The 18324-nt window shown below is 48.9% G+C and overlaps 1 protein-coding gene across 2 annotated transcripts in view; it reads left to right on the top strand.

Annotated features, from left to right (window-relative positions):
• The first annotated feature begins 12656 nt into the window (after positions 1–12656).
• MYH14 (myosin heavy chain 14) overlaps positions 12657–18324 on the top strand; it is a 103217-nt gene continuing 97549 nt past the window's right edge. For both annotated transcript variants that reach the window (XM_078439440.2, XM_078439439.2), the window contains exon 1: positions 12657–12791. In XM_078439440.2, coding sequence (XP_078295566.2) covers positions 12708–12791 — 84 coding nt within the window. In that variant the 5' untranslated portion in view covers positions 12657–12707. The remainder of the gene's footprint in view (positions 12792–18324) is intronic.

Raw genomic sequence — 18324 nt, 5'->3', positions numbered from 1 at the left:
TGGAGTGGTTTTTACCTTGATCTGTGAACGCAATTCATTGGCGGCATGTTTTGCATATGTGGCAATAAACCCTTGGATCCTAAAAACAACACAAAATCCCACCGTGGCACATTTATCCGATTCATTCACCCCGCCCGGCACTGGAATAGCCTCCAGATGGCTCACCATCTTGGAAGCATCTCTTAACACGCGGCCAAGCCAAAGAAGCCACAGAAAGGAGACGTGATCCGATTCCATTGACGTAGCAAAGATTTTGTGTCTCCCTCTCTCTCCGCCCCTCCTCTGCTCATGCTCATGCTCATGCTCTCTCTCTCTCTCTCTCAAAAATAAATACACATTAAAAAAAAAAAATGAAAAGAAACAAAATGGAGTTAAAAAAAATCAAATCAATTGTGTATTTTATTCTTAGAGGAAGGATAAGCGATTGACAGGATCTGATCTATGGTTTGCAAAATTGCGAACACACAACAGAGAATTTACCATTTCAGCCACCTTTCCGCGGCCAGTGCGGGGACATTAAATACTTTCACTCGTGACCGCCACCCCCATCCGTCTCCAGACCCATCAGACACTAACTGTCCATTCCCGCCCCCCTCAGCACCTGGCCTCCAATATTTTATTTTCTGACTGTATGAATTTAACTACTCTAAGTACCTCATGTAAGTGGAATCAGGCAGTGTTTGTGTCTCGGTGCCTGGCTGATTTCACTCAGCATAATGTCCTCAAGGTTCATCCGTGTTAGAGCAGGTATCAGAATTTTCTTCCTTTTTTTTTTTTTTTTTTTAAGTTTTTAAAATTTATTTTGAGCTAGAGCCGAGGAGGGAGAGAGAGAGAGAGAGAGAGAGAGAGGGAGAGAGCGAGAATCCCAAGCAGGCTCTCCATCTCAGCACAGAGCCAGATGCGGGGCCCGAACCCAAGAACCGTGAAATCATGACATAAGTCAGACACTTAACCGACTGAGCCACCCAGGCGCCCCAGAATTTCCTTCCTTTTTAAATTTTTTTTTTTTTTTCAACGGTTTTTATTTATTTTTGGGACAGAGAGAGACAGAGCATGAACGGGGGAGGGGCAGAGAGAGAGGGAGACACAGAATCGGAAACAGGCTCCAGGCTCCGAGCCATCAGCCCAGAGCCCGACGCGGGGCTCAAACTCACAGACCGCGAGATCGTGACCTGGCTGAAGTCGGACGCCCAACCGACTGCGCCACCCAGGCGCCCCTTTCCTTCCTTTTTAAAGCTGATTAACATTCCACTGGATGATGCGGTGCCTGGGGGGCTCAGTGGGTTGAGCATCCGACTCCGACTCAGGTCATGATCTCACGGTTCACAAGTTTGAGTCCCGCCTCGGGCTCTGTGCTGACAGCTCGGAGCCTGGAGCCTGCTTCGGATTCTGTGTCTCCCTCTCTCTCTCTCTGCCCCTCCCCTGCTCATGCTCTGTCTCTCAAAAGTAAATAAACATTAAAAAATACTCCACCGCATTTTGTTTATCTGTTCATCCGTCGACAGACACTTGGCTTGCTCGTACATTATGTGTTATGTAGTTTTCTGGATGTACATTATATTCGACAGTAAAAAAAAAAAAAGCTTTAAAAATAAATACATGCAGTGCTATTTGCTGGGTGAATAGCACATGTGCACCCGCGTGCAACATACACGCACCCTCACACCCCGGCCTGGGCCCGGGTGTCACTCCGAGAATGAGGTGGGGCTGGTCACCTGTCTCCTGGGTATTTCTCACACCCAGGGGTACAGCACAGTCACACCCACCCACCAGACTCTCCGCGTCCAGTCACCTGCTCTGGGGTGGGGGGAGGGGAACCATGCCATCTCTGCTAAAATTTCAGCTGCAGGTAGCCTCTGGGGCCAGGACATCCCAGGACACCCAGCACCCTCCGCAGTCCCAGCACTTCTCTGCAAACAGCTGCTCCCTCGACCTTCTCTCCCGGCTGCATTGTTGGGTGAGGCGACCCCAGGCTGTCCACCCACCTCCAACCCCAGCTGTCCTTCCCCTTCCTCAAACTTGGTCCCTCAGGTTTTTCTCTTTTTGCCTCTCCCTGCCTCTGGTCTCCGTCTCCCACCTCTGGACCTCGGTCTTTCTGTGTCTCTCCTTTTCCCTGACTTGCTTTTCCTTTATCTGCCTTCCTGCCTTTCTTTAACCTCTCTTTGATTAATTTTTTGAATGTTTATTTAAAAAAAGAAATTCTAATCGATCAAGACTCAGCCTCCATCCCCTCCCTCTGCCCCTGGCCCCGGCCTCCTCCCTGCCTCCTTGCCTCCAGTGTCCCCGCTCCAGTCCATTTCCTCCAGGGGCCCAGAGCTGACCCTGCCCCTCCTTTGCGAGTAGCCCTGCCGTGGCTCCCTAGTGCCCCCAGGACAGAGGCTGGTCTGGCACTGGAGACAGCTGGCCATACCCTTCTTTGCATCACCTTGACCGTGTAGACTCAAGTACTCGGGGAAACCCTTACACCCCCATGCCCCTGCCCACGCAGGTTTCCTCTGTCTCGAATGCCCTCCCTAGTCTCTCCTTCCCCTGCCCCATGAACTTGGTTCCACGCCCAAGTCACAGCCTTGCACGTGCCCTTTGACCTAGTGACTTCAAGTCTAGGAATTCAGCCTTCAGGTAAACTCACACATGAGCTCAGAGAAGTAGGCACAGGGATGTTTGTTCACTGCAGCACGGTTAATCACGGCACCGCGGGGGGAATAACTTAAACACTCATCCGGAGGGGACGGTCAGATAAATCTCCGGAGGAGAATGCTAAATAGTGAAATGTGACAGATGCACGTGGTCACAGACAGACACCTCCTCGAGATCTATTACTAAGGAAAAAACACCAGGCATAAACCCTGCAAAACCCCTCCCCACCTCACCGTGTGACCTTGGGAAAATTATTTTGCCTCTCTGAACCTCCATGTCCTCATCTATAAAATGGGATATTCAAAATCTCAGAGGTTTTAGTAAAGATTTAAGTAACAAAACATGTGCGGAGGAAACATATATATAGCAAATAGTAAGGGTTCAGAATATGTTGTTTTTTGTTTTTGTTTTTTGAGAGAGAGAGAGAAAGAGTGAGAGAGTGCAAGCAGGGGAGGGGCAGAGGGAGAGGGAGAGAGAGAATATTAAGCAGGCTCTATGCCCAGCAAGGAGCCTGACATGGGGCTCGATCTGGCAGGGCTTGATCTCACGACTATGAGATCATGACCTGAGTCGAAATCAAGAGTTGGACGCTTAACCGACTGAGCCGCCCAGGCACCCTAGAAAATGTTTGCCTTTTTTAAAAAATTTTTTTAAAGTTTATTTATTTTTGAGAGAGAGACAGAGCATAAGTGGGGGAGGGGCAGAGAGAGAAGGAGACACAGAATCTGAAGCAGGTTCCAGGCTCCGAGCTGTCAGCCCAGAGCCCAACCCAGGCCTTGAACCCACAAACCACGGGATCATGACCTGAGTCGAAGTCAGGTGCTTAACCGACTGAGCCACCCAGGGGCCGTTGTTTGCTTTTAATAGGAGGGCAGAGGCTGGAAAATTTTTCTGGGAAGGGCCAGATAGTCAATATTTTTGGCATTATAGACCATATGGTCTCTGTTGCAGCCACTGAACTCTGTTATCGTAGCACAAAAGCAATCACAGAGAGCCGCATCAACAAATGCATACGGCTGTGTTCCAACCAAACTTTATCTAATAAAACAGACAGCTGGCCCATGGGCCATGGTTTGCCATCCCCTGTCTTAGAACTGAAAACGAGACTGCTATTTGTTTTTATAGGCTTTCTATGGCCCTCCAACCTTGGAACTCTTCTCCCTCGAAGTCCTTATCAGGCAGCATTGTGATATCAGTTTCTCTTTCCCTTTAGGGCTCCAGGCCCCTCCCCACCCCCACCAGACGTTGAACTCTCCCAGGGCAGGAGCCTTATCTGAGCTACATGCGTTTCTAGAACCCAGCCTCGATACCTGTTTGGGGAGCACAGGAGAAATATTTTTTGCATGCATTCATTCATAAAGGCAGCTCACAACACCAACTGAGTCCCGGCTACCGTTCTAGACACTGCCTAGTGTCTAGACACACTAGACCGTAACACGGACACAAACTCCTGGGTCTTGCGTGGTAAAAGCAGTCAAATAAATACCTGAAATATATATAAGCCAATAGGTGGTCCTAGGCACCAGAGAGAAGTAAATAAAGCGAGAAAGGGGTAGAGAAGTAAGCGAGGCGTTGCGCATTTTCATGGTTTGGCCAGTGGAGGCCTCACTGTGATGTGAGTGAGGCCAGGAAGGATGAAGGAGTGAGTCATGGCGATATCTCAGAGATGAACCTTTGGGCGGAGGCAAGAGAAAGTACAAAGGCCCTGAGGTGGGAACAAGCCTAGAATTTTCGAGACGCAGCAAGGAAGTCAGACAGCAGCTGAGTGTGTGAGGGAGAGTTGAAGATAGGAAGCAGGGTCACAGGGGTGAGAGGGGCTGGGGGGGGGTGCGCTATCAGGGCACTAATCCCCATCATGAAATCTCCACCCTCATGACATAATCCCTGCCAAATCTAACGTCCTAATACCTTCACTTTGGGGGTAAGGATTTCAACAGACAAATTTTAGGGGGACACAAAAATTCAGGCCGTAGCAAGACTAAACACGATCTCCAAACGTCGTCCCCTGAGCGACCCGCTTGCTCCTTGTCGACACTTATCTGATGCCTGTAGTGGTCGGAATGAAGTGGGGTATGCGGCAGTGATGGGCCAGCCCCAACTCCCAGGGGCATAAAAACGGCAAAGGTCTGCTTCTCCCTCATCATGGTCACGACCCTCCCCGGCCGCTGAGGACACCGCCTCCAAATCCCCATCGTTCTCCCTATGGAACTCAGGCCGACCAAACAGCCACTCTTGGGGACCCTGCTGCCAGTTAGAGGGAGAAGGCAGGGGCGCCTGGGTGGCTCAGTCGGTTAAGCGACCGACTTCGGCTCAGGTCATGATCTCGCAGTCCGTGGGTTCGAGCCCCGCGTCGGGCTCTGTGCTGACAGCTCAGAGCCTGGAGCCTGTTTCAGATTCTGTGTCTCCCTTTCCCTCTGTGCCCCTCTTTTGCTCATGCTCTGTCTTTGTCTCTCAAAAATGAATAAACGTAAAAAAAAATTAAAAAATAAATAAAAAGGGCACACTGTTGCATATCCAGCAACAGTACGTATATATGTTCACCAAAACCCACATGTGGAAACAGGGATGGACAGACTATAGCCTGGAGGCCAAAAATTGTCTGTGGCCTGGCCCAGAGCTAAGGATGCCTTTATATTTTGAGAGTTGTAAAGAAAAAAAAAACAAAAGAATATGTGATGAAGATCATATGTGCCTCAGAAAACCTAAAATATTTACTATCTGGTCCTGTACAGAAAACGTTTAACAACCTCTGTATAGAATGTTCTTAGCAGCCCTATTGTAATAAACCCAAACTGGAAACTACACAAATACCCATTCACAGTTGGATGAATAAATAGATAGTGTTATATTTGTACAATGGAATGCCATCCAGCAGGGGTTGACAAACTTTTTCTCTTAAGGGCTAGATAGTAAATATTGTCAGCTTTCTAGGCCATATATGGTCTCTGCCACGGCCATTATAGCAAAGGGCTATAGACAGCAGTAAGTGAAGAGATGTGGCCATGTTCCAATAAAACTTGAATTATTCATTTAAATATTTTAATGTTTATATACTTTGGGGAGACAGAGAGAGAGCAAATAGGGGAGGGGCAGAGAGAGAGGGAGACACAGAATCTGAAGCAGACTCCTGGCTCTGAGCTGTCAGCATAGAGCCCACTGTGGGGCTTGAACCCACAACCTGTGAGATTATGACCTGAGCCAAAGTCACTCAACTGAGCCACCCAGGCGCCCCTGGACTGGTCTGCGTTTTAATCTGCTTTTAATCTGGCTTCACTGGCATGCTCACTTTGTGAGAATTCGTTGAGCTGTGCACTTGGGATGGAGGCCCCTCTCCTGTGTTTATTCCTAACAAAGTCTGGCAGGGGCATTGGCTGGGATGGTCTGAGACCTTGCCTGGCAGCCTGAGCTCATCAGAGGCGCCCCAACTTCTCCCTGCCAACAGGGATCTGACCGCTTCTCAGCCTCGCAGCTGTTGGGGCTTCTCAGAGCTGCTGATGGAATGAATTCGACGCGGCGGAAAAATTCTCAGATTCTTAATGAGAACCACGCCTCCGCGACTACTCCCTCTTAGTCTCGCCAGTTTCAGACCAGGAAATGAGCAGGAAAACAACAACAACAACCAATTAAATACCACCGAGATGCCAAGGGAAATGTCACCAACGGCGGCAATGAAATTCACATTCATCACTGTAAGAGAGCAGTTGTCTACTCCTCTCCTTCAGGCTGTGACTCCAGGGTCCCCTCCACAGAGAGATCTTCCCAGGGCACCCCATCTGAGGGAGAAGCCCTTGCCCCACCACCTCCGGTCTGCCTTCTGTGTTTTGTGTTCTGCCTTAGCGTGTGTTAGAGGTTGAGTTTTGTGCTCCCCCCCCCCACCGCCCCCCTGACAGGAGGGTATGTTGAGGTCCTCGGCCCCAGACCTCAAGAAGGTGAACTTCTGTGGAAATAGGGTCGTTGCACATGGAGTTAGCTAAGATGAGCTCATCCTGGGTGAGGGTGGGCCCCGAATCCAGTAAGACTGGTGTCCTCATAAAAAGAATGCTGTGGTGCCTGGGTGGCTCAGTTGGTTGAGCGTCCGACTTCGGCTGAGGTCATGATCTCGCAGTTCGTGGGTTCAAGCCCTGTGTTGGGCTCTGGGCTGACAGCTCAGAGCCTGGAGCGTGTTTCAGACTCTGTGTCTCCCTCTCTCTCTGCCCCTCCTCTGTTCACGCTCTGTTTCTATCTCAAGAATAAATAAACATTAAAAAAAAAAAAAAAAAAAAAAAACACAGGCAAAAGTAACTAGACCCGTCTGCATGAAATGAATGTAGAGGAGGAGCTCTGGAGAGCCAGACAGACTGATTAGTAAGGGTTGGGCAATGAGGGAGCACTTTTATTTTTTTTATTATTTTTTTTTTTTATTTATTTTTGGGACAGAGAGAGACAGAGCATGAACGGGGGAGGGGCAGAGAGAGAGGGAGACACAGAATCGGAAACAGTCTCCAGGCTCCGAGCCATCAGCCCAGAGCCTGACGCGGGGCTCGAACTCACGGACCGCGAGATCGTGACCTGGCTGAAGTCGGACGCTTAACCGACTGCGCCACCCAGGCGCCCCAATGAGGGAGCACTTTTAGGAGGAACTGGGATTTGAGATGAGTATTGACAGGTCGAATTATGTCGGCCCAAAAAGATATGAAATCTTGACCCCCAGGACCTACGCACGTGACCGTATTTGGAAATAAGGTCTTGGCAGACGATCGCGTTAATATGAGATATTAGGGTGGGTCCTAATCCAATAGGACTGATGTCCTCATAAAAAGGGGGAACTTGGGTGGGGGGCGCCTGGCTGGCTCAGTTGGTAGGGCAGACGACTCTCGATCTCGAGGTGATGAGTTCGCGCCCCCCGTTGGGGGCAGAGTTTACTTAAAAAGTGGGGGCGGGAACTTGGACACAGACACACATGCACAGAGGGAAGGCAACGTAAAGAAAGGAGAAAACATCACCTACAAGTCAAGTAACGCCTGATGCTGAAGCTGCCAGAAGCTGGGACAGATTCTCCCTTGGAGCCTCGAGGAGAGCCAGCCCAGCCAACACCTTGGTTTTGCACCTTCTAGATTCCAGAACCGTGAGACAACGCATGCCTGTTATTTAAACCACCCAGTTTGTGGAATCAGTGATGGTCCCTCCCGGGAACTGCTAGGTGGGGAAGTGAGGGCAGCCCAGGCTCAGAGGTTGAAAATTTCTGCCTCCCCTGGGCTTCCATTTCCTGTTCTCAGAATTCATCTGCTAACAGCTGTGTTCTCTCTGTCCCCTGGGTCAGCATTTTAAAAGACTTATCACCACCTGATATTATATCATATATTTTATTGCTTCCTTGTTCATTGTCCATCTACTGTCCCCGCCCCAGAAGGTGAGATCCAAAAGGAGAGAGACTCAGGATTCTGTGTTGTCTCTGGTGCTATTCCCAGTACCTAGTAGGCACTCAAAAAATTCATTTTAAGAATGCAGGCGCTGAATGGGGGCGCCTGGGTGGGTCATTTGGTTGGGCGTCCGGCTTCGGCTCAGGTCATGATCTCCTGGTGCGTGAGCTCGAGTCCCACATCGGGCTCTGTGCTGACAGCTCAGAGCCTGGAGCCTGCTTCGGATTCTGTGTCTCCCTTGCTCTCTGCCCCTCCCCTGCTCACACTCTGTCTCTCTCTCTTTCTCTCAGAAATAAATAAAAACATTTTAAAAAGTTAAAAAAATTAATTAAAGAAGATTTCCTTCCTAACCAAAAAAAAAAAAAAAAGAAGGAAGGAAGGAAGGAAGGAAGAGAGAGATTTCCTTTGCAGATGGCTGGCCTCAGGAGATGCGTGGCGCTTGAAGAGTTAATCCCTCTGCTATTTGGAAAAGAAAGGGCTTGGCTTGAGTGTTTTTCCCTCTTCCTCCTCCTATTTCTCTGAGAATAAACATAAGTCGGATAACTTGGTCAAGAAATTACCTGGCACTCAGTAAATGCTCATTAGCTGGCAGTTATGTGTGTACTTTTTTTTTTTTTTTTAACATAATGAGTACCTACAAAGTGCCAGACAATTATTATTATGGCTGGATGTTTTTCCTCTCATTTTGCTTCTTCTTTATTTCTTCCTTTCCTCACCCCCAATGGGAAGGCAGTCGTCTGGCACAATACATCTGTGTAATCTTAGGAAACGCAGTTGTTCCTGCAAGAGACAGGTTGGTTTCCCTGTAGATACTTCTAGAACTTTCCATGATGATGGAACTATTGCACATCTGTGCTGTGGAAATGGTAGCTAGCAACCTTATGTGGCTACTGAATACTTGAAATTTGGCTAGCAAGACTGAGGAACTGAATTCTTTTTTGTAAGTAATCTCTACCCCCGATGTGGGGTTTGAACTCATGACTCTGAGATCAAGAGTCACGTGTTCTGGAGCGCCTGGGTGGCTCAGTCAGTTAAGCGTCCCAACTTCAGCCCAGGTCATGATTTTGCGCTTTGTGGGTTCGAGCCCCATGACGGGCTCTGTGCTGACGGCTCAGAGCCTGGAGCCCGTTTCAGATTCTGTGTCTCCCTCTCTCTCTGACCCTCCCCCATTCATGCTGTCTCTCCCTGTCTCAAAAATAAATAAACGTGGGGCGCCTGGGTGGCGCAGTCGGTTGAGCGTCCGACTTCAGCCAGGTCACGATCTCGCGGTCCTTGAGTTCGAACCCCGCGTCAGGCTCTGGGCTGATGGCTCGGAGCCTGGAGCCTGTTCCCGATTCTGTGTCTCCCTCTCTCTCTGCCCCTCCCCCGTTCATGCTCTGTCTCTCTCTGTCCCAAAAATAAATAAAAAACGTTGAAAAAAAAATTTAAAAAAAAAAATAAATAAATAAACGTTAAAAAAATAAATAAAAATAAAAAAAACAAAAATAAATAAACTTAAAGAAGATTCTCTCCCTCTGCCTCTCCCCCTGCTCACGCACACTCACTCTCTCTAGAAAAAAATCTATAAATTAAAAAAAGTAGATATCTAATCTAATCACACCACAATGATATCTAATCATTAATAACATCTAATAATAATAATCTGACAAGATGTCCACGTCCTAATCCCCAGAACCTGTGAACGTCTCCTTACGTGGCAAAAGGGACTTTGCCAGTGTGCGTAAACAAGAATCTTGAGTTGGGGAAATTATCCTCAATATCCGATACCTTCTTGGGTGTTACCTTGGGATCATCTCAAGGATCCTTATAAGAGGTAAGAGGGCAGCGGGAAGGTCAGAGTCTGAAAGGGACATGTGCCGGCGAAACTGGCTGGAGTGACCAGGCATCGAGCCACAGAATAAAAGCAGCTTGGAGAAGCTGCAAAGAGCTGGAAACGAATTCTCTTTTAGAGCCTCCTGGAAGCAGGCTCCAGGCTCTGAGCTGTCAGCACAGAGCCTGATGCGGGGCTCGAACCCACAAACCTCTAGATCGTGACCTGAGCCGAAGTCGGACGCTCAACCGACTGAGCCACCCAGGCGCCCCTGTGCATTTTTTCTAAGGAGTGGATAGATTGTAGGGTTTCTCAGTTTTTGTTACTGACATTAGGGGCCAGGTCATTCTTTGCTGTGGGGGCCGCCCTATGCACTGTAGTTGACCAACACCTCTCCCCCACACACAAGTTGTAACAATAAAAAAGAGTCTATTTCTAGGGGCGCCTGGGTGGCTCAGTCCGTTAAGCATTTGACTTCTGGTGCTGGCTCGGGTCATGAACTCACGGTTCGGGCGTTTGAGCCCTACATCAGGCTCCACACTGACAGCACAGAACCCACCTGAGATTCTCTCTCCTTCTCTGCCTGCTCCTCCCCCACTCAAAATAAATAAATAAACATGAAAAGGAAAAAAAAGTGTTTCGAGACATTGCAAAATGTCCCCTGGGGGGTAAATTTGTCCTTGGTTCAGAACCCCTGAGCTAGAGGGAAGGATGCATGGATATACTTGTAAAAAAATAAACACAGCGGGGACGCCTGGGTGGCCTGGTCGGTTGAGCGTCCGACTTTCGGCTCAGGTCATGATCTCACAGTCTGTGAGTTCGAGCCCCGCGTCGGGCTCTGTGCAAACAGCTCAGAGACTGGAGCCTGCTTCAGATTCTGTGTCTCCCTCTCTTTCTGCCCTTCCCCTGCTTGTATTCTCTCTCTCTCAAAAATAAATAAAACATTAAAAAAAATTAAAAAAATAAATAAATAAACACAGCAAATGACAATTGGAGAACGTAGCCAGTGGCTACATGTGTCTTCACTGGGCCCTTTCCCCCACGACATTTCCATATGCTTGAAATGCTTCATAATAAAATATGAGGGAACAATGCACAGGCCCTAAGATCCGTCAGTCTCACTGGCACCTGCCCTGGGGAAAGACAACTGGTCTCTGTTCACAGGAAGGCTTGTGTGGAACATTCAGTTTTCCTCTCATTTCCTTGCCTATAAAACACTGGAAACCTTGTAAGTGTCCGTCAACCCCATCAACCACTGGTTGAAATAAACTCTGATACATCCGTGCTGCGGGATTCTGCGCAGCTGCTTTTTTTGAATTTTATTTGCTTCCGTGCTGCGGGATTCTGCGCAGCTGCTTTTTTTGAATTTTATTTGCTTAGGTTAATTTACTTATTCTTGAGAGAGAAAAAGCAATCGCAAGTGAGTGGGGGAGGGGCAGAGAGACAGGGAGAGAGAGAGAGAGAGAGAGAGAGAGAGAGAGAGAGAGAATCCCAAGCAAGCTGTCCGCACCCCGGTCAGTGCAGAGCCCGATGTGGGGGCTGGAACCCACAAACCGGGAGATCATGACCTGAGCTGACATCAAAAGTCAGACGCTTAACCAACTGAGCCACCAGGCACCCCTGTTTTATTTATTTATTTATTTATTTATTTATTTATTTATTTATTTATTTTTGAGAGAGAGAGAGAGAGAGAGAGAGCGAGCAAGAGGAGGCGAGGGGCAGAGAGAGGGAGACACAGAATCTGAAGCAGGCTCCAGGCTCCGAGCTGTCAGCACAGAGCCTGATGCGGGGCTTGAACACATGAACCGTGAGATCATGACCTGAGCTGAAGTCGGATGCTCAACCGACTGAGCTACCCAGGCGCCCCTGGTTTTGTTTTGTTTTGTTTTGTTTTTTAAAATTATTTATTTATTTATTTGTTTTTGAGAGAGAGAGAGAGAGAGAGCAAGAGGAGGTGAGGGGCAGAGAAAGAGGGAGACACAGAATCTGAAACAGGCTCCAGGCTGTCAGCACAGAGCCCGACGCGGGGCTCGAACTCGTGAACCGCGAGATCACGACCTGAGCCAAGGTCGGACATTTAACCGACTGAGCCCCCCAGGCGCCCCTGGTTTTGTTTTTAATGAGCAAAACACGAACATATTACCCTAGTGAGTGCCGTGACACCCGCCGACCTCAGCAACTGGACAGAGGTCTTGAGAGAATTTCAAGGGTGATGGATCTGTCCTGTATCTGGATTGTCTGTCTGCTTCTGTCAGAACCCACAGAACCATGCACTAGAAAGGGTGGATTTTGCCTGGTGTAGAAAAATGATACATGTGTCTATGATATAATTATACGTGTGCATATAGATTATACCTCAAGATGCCTGGCTTCACCAAAAAAACCCCAACTATACTGAGGAAGAGCTTGTGCGTTTTATTAGATGGCAGAGGTAAGGACGGGAAGGGACAGGAAGGCAGGTAGGGGAGTCAGGCTCGCGAGGCTTAAGGCGCGAGCGTCGTGTGTGCACATCAGCATCACCTGTCACAGCACACACGGAAGAAGGGGCAGGAAGGACATCCCAAGGTGAGGGCCCCGCCCGGGCTCAGGCGGAGGCTCAGAGGTGGGTCCTGGGGCAGGTGTGCCAACCAGGAGGCCAGAATGCAGGCAACATGGAGAGGAGTGGTTGGGGAGGAGGCAGGAGGTGGGTTGAAACCAGACCGGGACTCTCCGCGTTTATGGTTTCTACCCTGTCGCCAGGCTATTCACATATACAGCCTGCCATATATTCGTTAATTATACACTTGCCTTATCTGCCTTCCCAGCCTGCGTTCCATTCAGGTGGGCAGACGGTTCCAGAGGCCTGAGGGACACTGGCTGCTATGCTGGGCTCTGAGGAACTCAAGGGGAGCCAACCCAGGTCCCTGGCCTCGAGGAGCTCCCGGGCCAGCGGCGGAGACCAGCAGGTGAGCAGTCAATGCCCACACCTGGGGAATTGGGGCCACAGGTGTGGGCAGAGCTCTTTATGAGAAATCATGGAAGGCTTCCTGGAAAAGGAGGCATGGGGGGGGGAGGCCTTTCCCAATGTCCGCCAGCCAATCTCAGTAATAATAATGATGTTAAGATTGCTAATAATAGCTGGCAGCATTTATTGAGTGTTTGCAACGTGCCAGAATCACTGCGCTAAGCACAGGGCAGGAGTCGATTTAACCCTCCAACAACTCTGTATGGTGATACTCTTTTATCATGGTCATTATCACAGTCCACCTTCTTGTGGATTAGGAAAATTGAGGCAGGACTTGGTTTCCTGCCCTCAAACTTCCCCCACTGTGGTGGGGGAGGCAGTCACGGACAGCGTCTCAGTCTGGGGAAATTTGTGCTTTAAGGGTTGCGGCAGAAGTCACAGGAGGGAACCGCCTGTTTCTGGCGGGGGAAGGCTGGGGGGCTTCTGAGAAGGGGTGACCCCCCTGAGATGGAGAGGCCAGAGCTGGGCGCATAGAGTTGTGACGTATATTTTCAGTGCTTGTCTCGCTCTCCTTTATCCATATTCCCATTTTGCCCTTCTAATTTTTTCCCCCTTGATTCCCCAGCTCCACCCCTGCACAAACCCAACACCTTTAAATTCATGCCTCCTCTGGGATTTGTGCCAAGGCTTGTGGACCAGACAATCTGTGTAACTCTGTCTTCTAAAGTGATACAAAAGATACATTTTGTCTTTTAAATGGTGCTGTAGAAGCCAGTTTTGTTTCTTACTTTTTCTGCTCAACCTTATGTTTTTAGGATCTTCCGTAAAGTCGGATTTATTGCTTCTAGAATACCCTGGGGGGGGGTGGGGGTGGGGAATCCACTCCCTTTTACTTCTACACGTTCACTCCCCAAGTAACAGGGATTGTCACCACGATTGTCTCTCTGTCCCCACACACGCCCGCGAGGCTGCCCCGGGCATCTTTGGACATGTCCTCGTATGTCCCCTGCGCATGCCTTCCTGTGGGTGCTTGGAAATGCGATTGCTGGGACGGAGTGTCGGTGCACAGTTGAGGTCACAAAATTCCTCCTGATCATCGAGGGTGGATCTCGAGGCCCTCACAGCATTTTAGCATGCAGACAAGGGTGGAGAAGGGAACAGCCAGCTCGAAGAGCTGAGAAAGTCCCCTGCGTTGGGATGGGGAAGGTACAGGTGACACCCCTCCCCCCACCAAGGGGTGGAACCTTTCGCAGAATAGCCATGTAATAAATACTTGACTTGGATTGGTTTCTTTTTCCATTTCTTTCCTAAAAAGGAAACCGGCAGTGTTGTGGGTGGCAGTTTGGCAACATTTATTATCATCTTAAGCGCTCAACACTCTGACTCAGCAATACCTATGCGTGTTGTGCATGAGGAAGTAGGAAGAACAATGTTCGATGTTCGCGGATTGTCATTTGCAAGGGTGAAAAATGGAAAACCACTGAAAGCCCCATCGATAGGGAAAGGGTCAAAGGTTCTACAGATTGATGTTGGAATGCTATGCAGGTGTGAAAAAGATTAAAGTGAATTTAAATGTAGGGGGTCCAGAAAGTTCTCCGGGACGTATTGCTAAGTAAGAAAAGTTAGTTCAATATATCAAGTGTTATCCTATTTCCTAAACACAAGAAATCGTAGGAAATATTTTTCAGTTACTTTATCTATCTATCTATCTATCTATCTATCTATCTATTTCTCATCTAAATCAGAGGTTGGCTGGGGCGCCTGGGTGGCCCAGTCAGTTAAGCGTCTGACTCTTGGCTTCGGCTCAGGTCATAACGTCATGGTTTTGTGAGTTCGAGCCTTGCATCGGGCTCTGCGCTATGAGTGCAGAGATTGCTTGGGATTCTCTCTCTCTCTCTGCCTCTCCCCCACTCACGGGGTCTCTGTCTCTCTCAAATAAATAAACTTTAAAATTGTTTAAAAATAAATAAATCAGAGGTTGACAAACTTTTTCTGTACAGTCTCAAATAGTAAATATTTACAGCTTTGAGCATCATACGATGTCTATCCTAAGTCCTCAGCTCCGCCTTGATTGTGTGAAAGCACCATAGACGATGCATAAACCAAGGAGCCAGGCTGTGTGCCAATAAAGCTTTAGTTACAAACACAGGCAGTGGATCCCTGACGTCAATAAATAGTGCATGTTTTTGGAAAAGGACACACCACAAAACTGTGAGGGGTCCATCTGGAAGGGGAAGTGAGAAGGAAGGTGATGGTCAAGGGAAGTATTACCCTCATATTCGAATTTTTTCCACCTTGCATAATTAAAATCGTTTTAATCCGAAAAGAAAATAGGGTTTGAAAAATAGCTTTTGGTAGCCTTTTCTCCCTTCCTGGTTATAAGGTAATGATTATTGAAAATGTAAAAAAGTAACCAGGAAGCAAAAGTTCCCCATCATCTTACCAGCTCGAGCAGAATTTTTTTTAAGTTTATTTATTTTTTTTTAGTAATCTCTACACCCAACGTGGGGCTTGAACTCAGGACTCTGAGATCAATAGTTGTGTGCTCTTCTGACGGAGCCAGCCAGGGGCCTCTCAAGCAGAGTTTCTTAAAGCGTTTATTTCAATCATGCAACAGATACTTCTAGAGTACTCACTGCGAGCAAGGGTTGGGAGCTGGGGACAGAGCAGTAAACGAAATAGAGTCCCCGCCCTCGAAAGGCTGATGTTCTGCAGAGACAGAGAATGAATAACAAACACAACAAATTAGTAAATGATATAATATGTTGGAAGGTCAAAAGTGCTGTGGGAAACAAAAACAGGAGAGCAGGTGAAGGAGATCGGGGTCACCTGGGGGCTGGTATGATATTAAACGGAATAGTCAGAGAAGCCCTCATTGCCAAGGTGACATTTAAGCAAATCCTTGAGTGAATAGAGGGAGCAAACCATGGGGATTCTGGAAGGGAGGTAGCTCGTGCAAAGGTCCTGAGGTAGGAGCATGCCAGGTGTGTTCAAGGAACAGCCAGAAGGTATGGATGGAGCAGAGTGAGTGAGGGGTGGAGGGTGGAAGGTGAGGTCAAGGAGGAGAGGTATGCGAGGGGGGGGGGGGAGGGGGGCGGAGCATACCCTGCTGGGACTTGTGGTCATGGTAAGAACTTTGTTTTTATTCAGAATGAAATGGGAACCACAGGAGGGCTCTGAGGAGAGAAGGGACATGAGCTGACGTGGGGGAACAGGCTGACGGAGGCAAGGAGCTGAAGCAGGGAGACCAGAGAGGAGGTGACCCCAGTAGTCCAGGCAGGAGACGATGGCGGGTTAATTAGAGCAGAGTGGTGGCAGCAAGGGGTCGGATTCTGGAATCTTTTTAGAAGGTCAAGCTGGCAGTGTTTGCGGGTGGCCCGGATGTAGGAGGTAAGGAAAAAGAGGAATCAAGGATGATGCCAAGTGCTGTGCTGTGTGATCTAGAACCACCTGCCTCGAGATCACCTGGGAACTTGTAAAAATGCAGATTCCCAGGCCCCACCCCGGTCCACTCAGCTGGGACCTCTGGGGTGGGGCCCAGGAACCCGCCTTCTGAGCGAGCTGCCCCGGTGAAGACTGGAGACCGTCGACCCCAAAGTAACCACGATGGGGTCCCCTGGGGGTGGGTCTACTCAGGAACAGAACAGGGGTAGGTGAGAGGCTCCCCGTTCCCCAGCTGCGTGGCCTGGAGGGACCCCTTAAATTCTCCCAGCCGTGATTTTTTCATCCGTGAAATGGGGCCATCGACGGAGTCTGCCTCGTAGGGCTGACGTGTGATCCGAATGAGCTCATGTGTATAAAATATTTAAACCAGAGCCAGCGCATAAAAGCTCCCCATAAAGGACAGCTATAATTAGCAGCCTCTTCCAAAGAGGATAAATACTCGGTAAAGGACCAAACTGATCATAAATAAGCCGCGATTTCCAGCAGACGCGAGAACGCCTGGCCCCATGTCGGGGAGTGCAGGGACAAGAGGTAAATCAGGACCCAGTCCTGGCCCTCCGGAGCCCCCAGCCTCGTGGGCGAGGCAGTGCCGGCCCCAGACAGGCATGACTCACGGGTGTCAGAGTACGAAAGAGGAGGGCAGACCTGGGGGGGCCCAGAGTGGGAGCAGGAGATCCTGGAAGGGGTGTCTCTGATTTGCCAGTGAATACATGAGTTCTAGGCAGATAAGGGGGGCCGCAGAAGGGTGCTGTGGACGTTCGGAAAGGTCGGAGGTGCCTAGAATATTCCCGTGAGTGCGATGAGCTTAAAAGGCATCGGAGCCGTGTGGTCAAGTGCCTGATCTTTTGAGTCAGACTGCCCGAGTTCAAATCCTAGCTCTGCCCCTTTCTAGCTGCGTGATCAGGGGTGAGTTTCTTCACCTCTCTGTGCCGAATTGCCAACCCTGTACTGGTTCTCCATGGGTGCATAACAGGTCACCCCCAAACAGAGAACACTTGGTGACTTAAAACCACACACATTTATGATCTCATAGTTTCTGGAAGGCAGGAAACACCAACAATTTTTTTTTAAGTTTATTTCTTTATTTTGAGAGACAGAAAGAGAGCATGAGCAGGAGAGGGGCAGAGAGAGAGAGGGAGAGAGAGAATCCCAAGCAGGTTCTGCACTGACAGTGCAAGGGGCTTGATCTCACGAACTGTGAGATCATGACCGGGGCTTAAATCAAGAGAGGGACGCTCAACCGACTGAGCCACACAGGCACCCCGAGCATCTGACTCCTGATCTCAGCTCAGGTCTTGATCTCGGGGGTCGTGAGTTCACTCCCCACGTTGGGCTCCATGCTAGGCGTGCAGCCTACTTAAAAGGAAAGGGAAAAAAAGTAGCTTTACTTCGAAACGAAAATAATGTTTTAAAAATAGCTGTGGTGACCCTCTCCTTCAGGACTCCCGCAAAGCCATAATTGAAGTGTTCCTGGGAATGTGGTCTCATCTTGTGGCTCAGCTGGAAAGGGTCAGCGTCTGAGCTCACTCTCATGCTTGTCCACAGGATTCAGTTTCTTGCAGGCTGTTGGCTAGAGGCCGACTTCACTTCCTTTGCCACATGACCTTAAAGGTGGCAGCTTGCTTTATCAAGACCACCACGAGAGTCAGCTAGCCCCTGTCTTTTTATAACCTCATCGTGAAAGTGATATCCCATCACTTTGGCTGTATTCTACTCATTAGAGAAGTTTCTCTCATTTGTAAGCAATAGAATCTGACTCTAGATGTTCGTTGGGAGTTAAATGATACAACATATATGTACAAGAGGGAACTTGGGATGCCTAGGATACAATGGGTATCATAAGAAATATTAACAGTTATTATCTGGCCAGCCAGGAGGAGTCAGAGAAGTCTTCTCAGAGGAGGGAACTTCTGAGTTGGGTTTTGAAGTATGAGTAGGAGCTCACCAAGTGCTAAAAGTCATACATCCATTTATCTTCTTAGTCAACAACCTTCTGCTGAAGCATCCTGTGTTCCAGGTCCTGTGCTGGGGGGTCCCAGGGACCCAATGAGTCTGACCCTGACCTTTGTGAAGCTACCGGTATCAGGGAT

The sequence above is a fragment of the Panthera onca genome, chromosome E2 (genome assembly GCF_046562875.1).
Source record: "Panthera onca isolate mPanOnc1 chromosome E2, mPanOnc1 haplotype 2, whole genome shotgun sequence".
Lineage (NCBI taxonomy): Eukaryota > Metazoa > Chordata > Mammalia > Carnivora > Felidae > Panthera > Panthera onca.
Note: the sequence above shows the minus strand (reverse complement) of the source record. Positions and strands in the feature narration are given on the sequence as shown.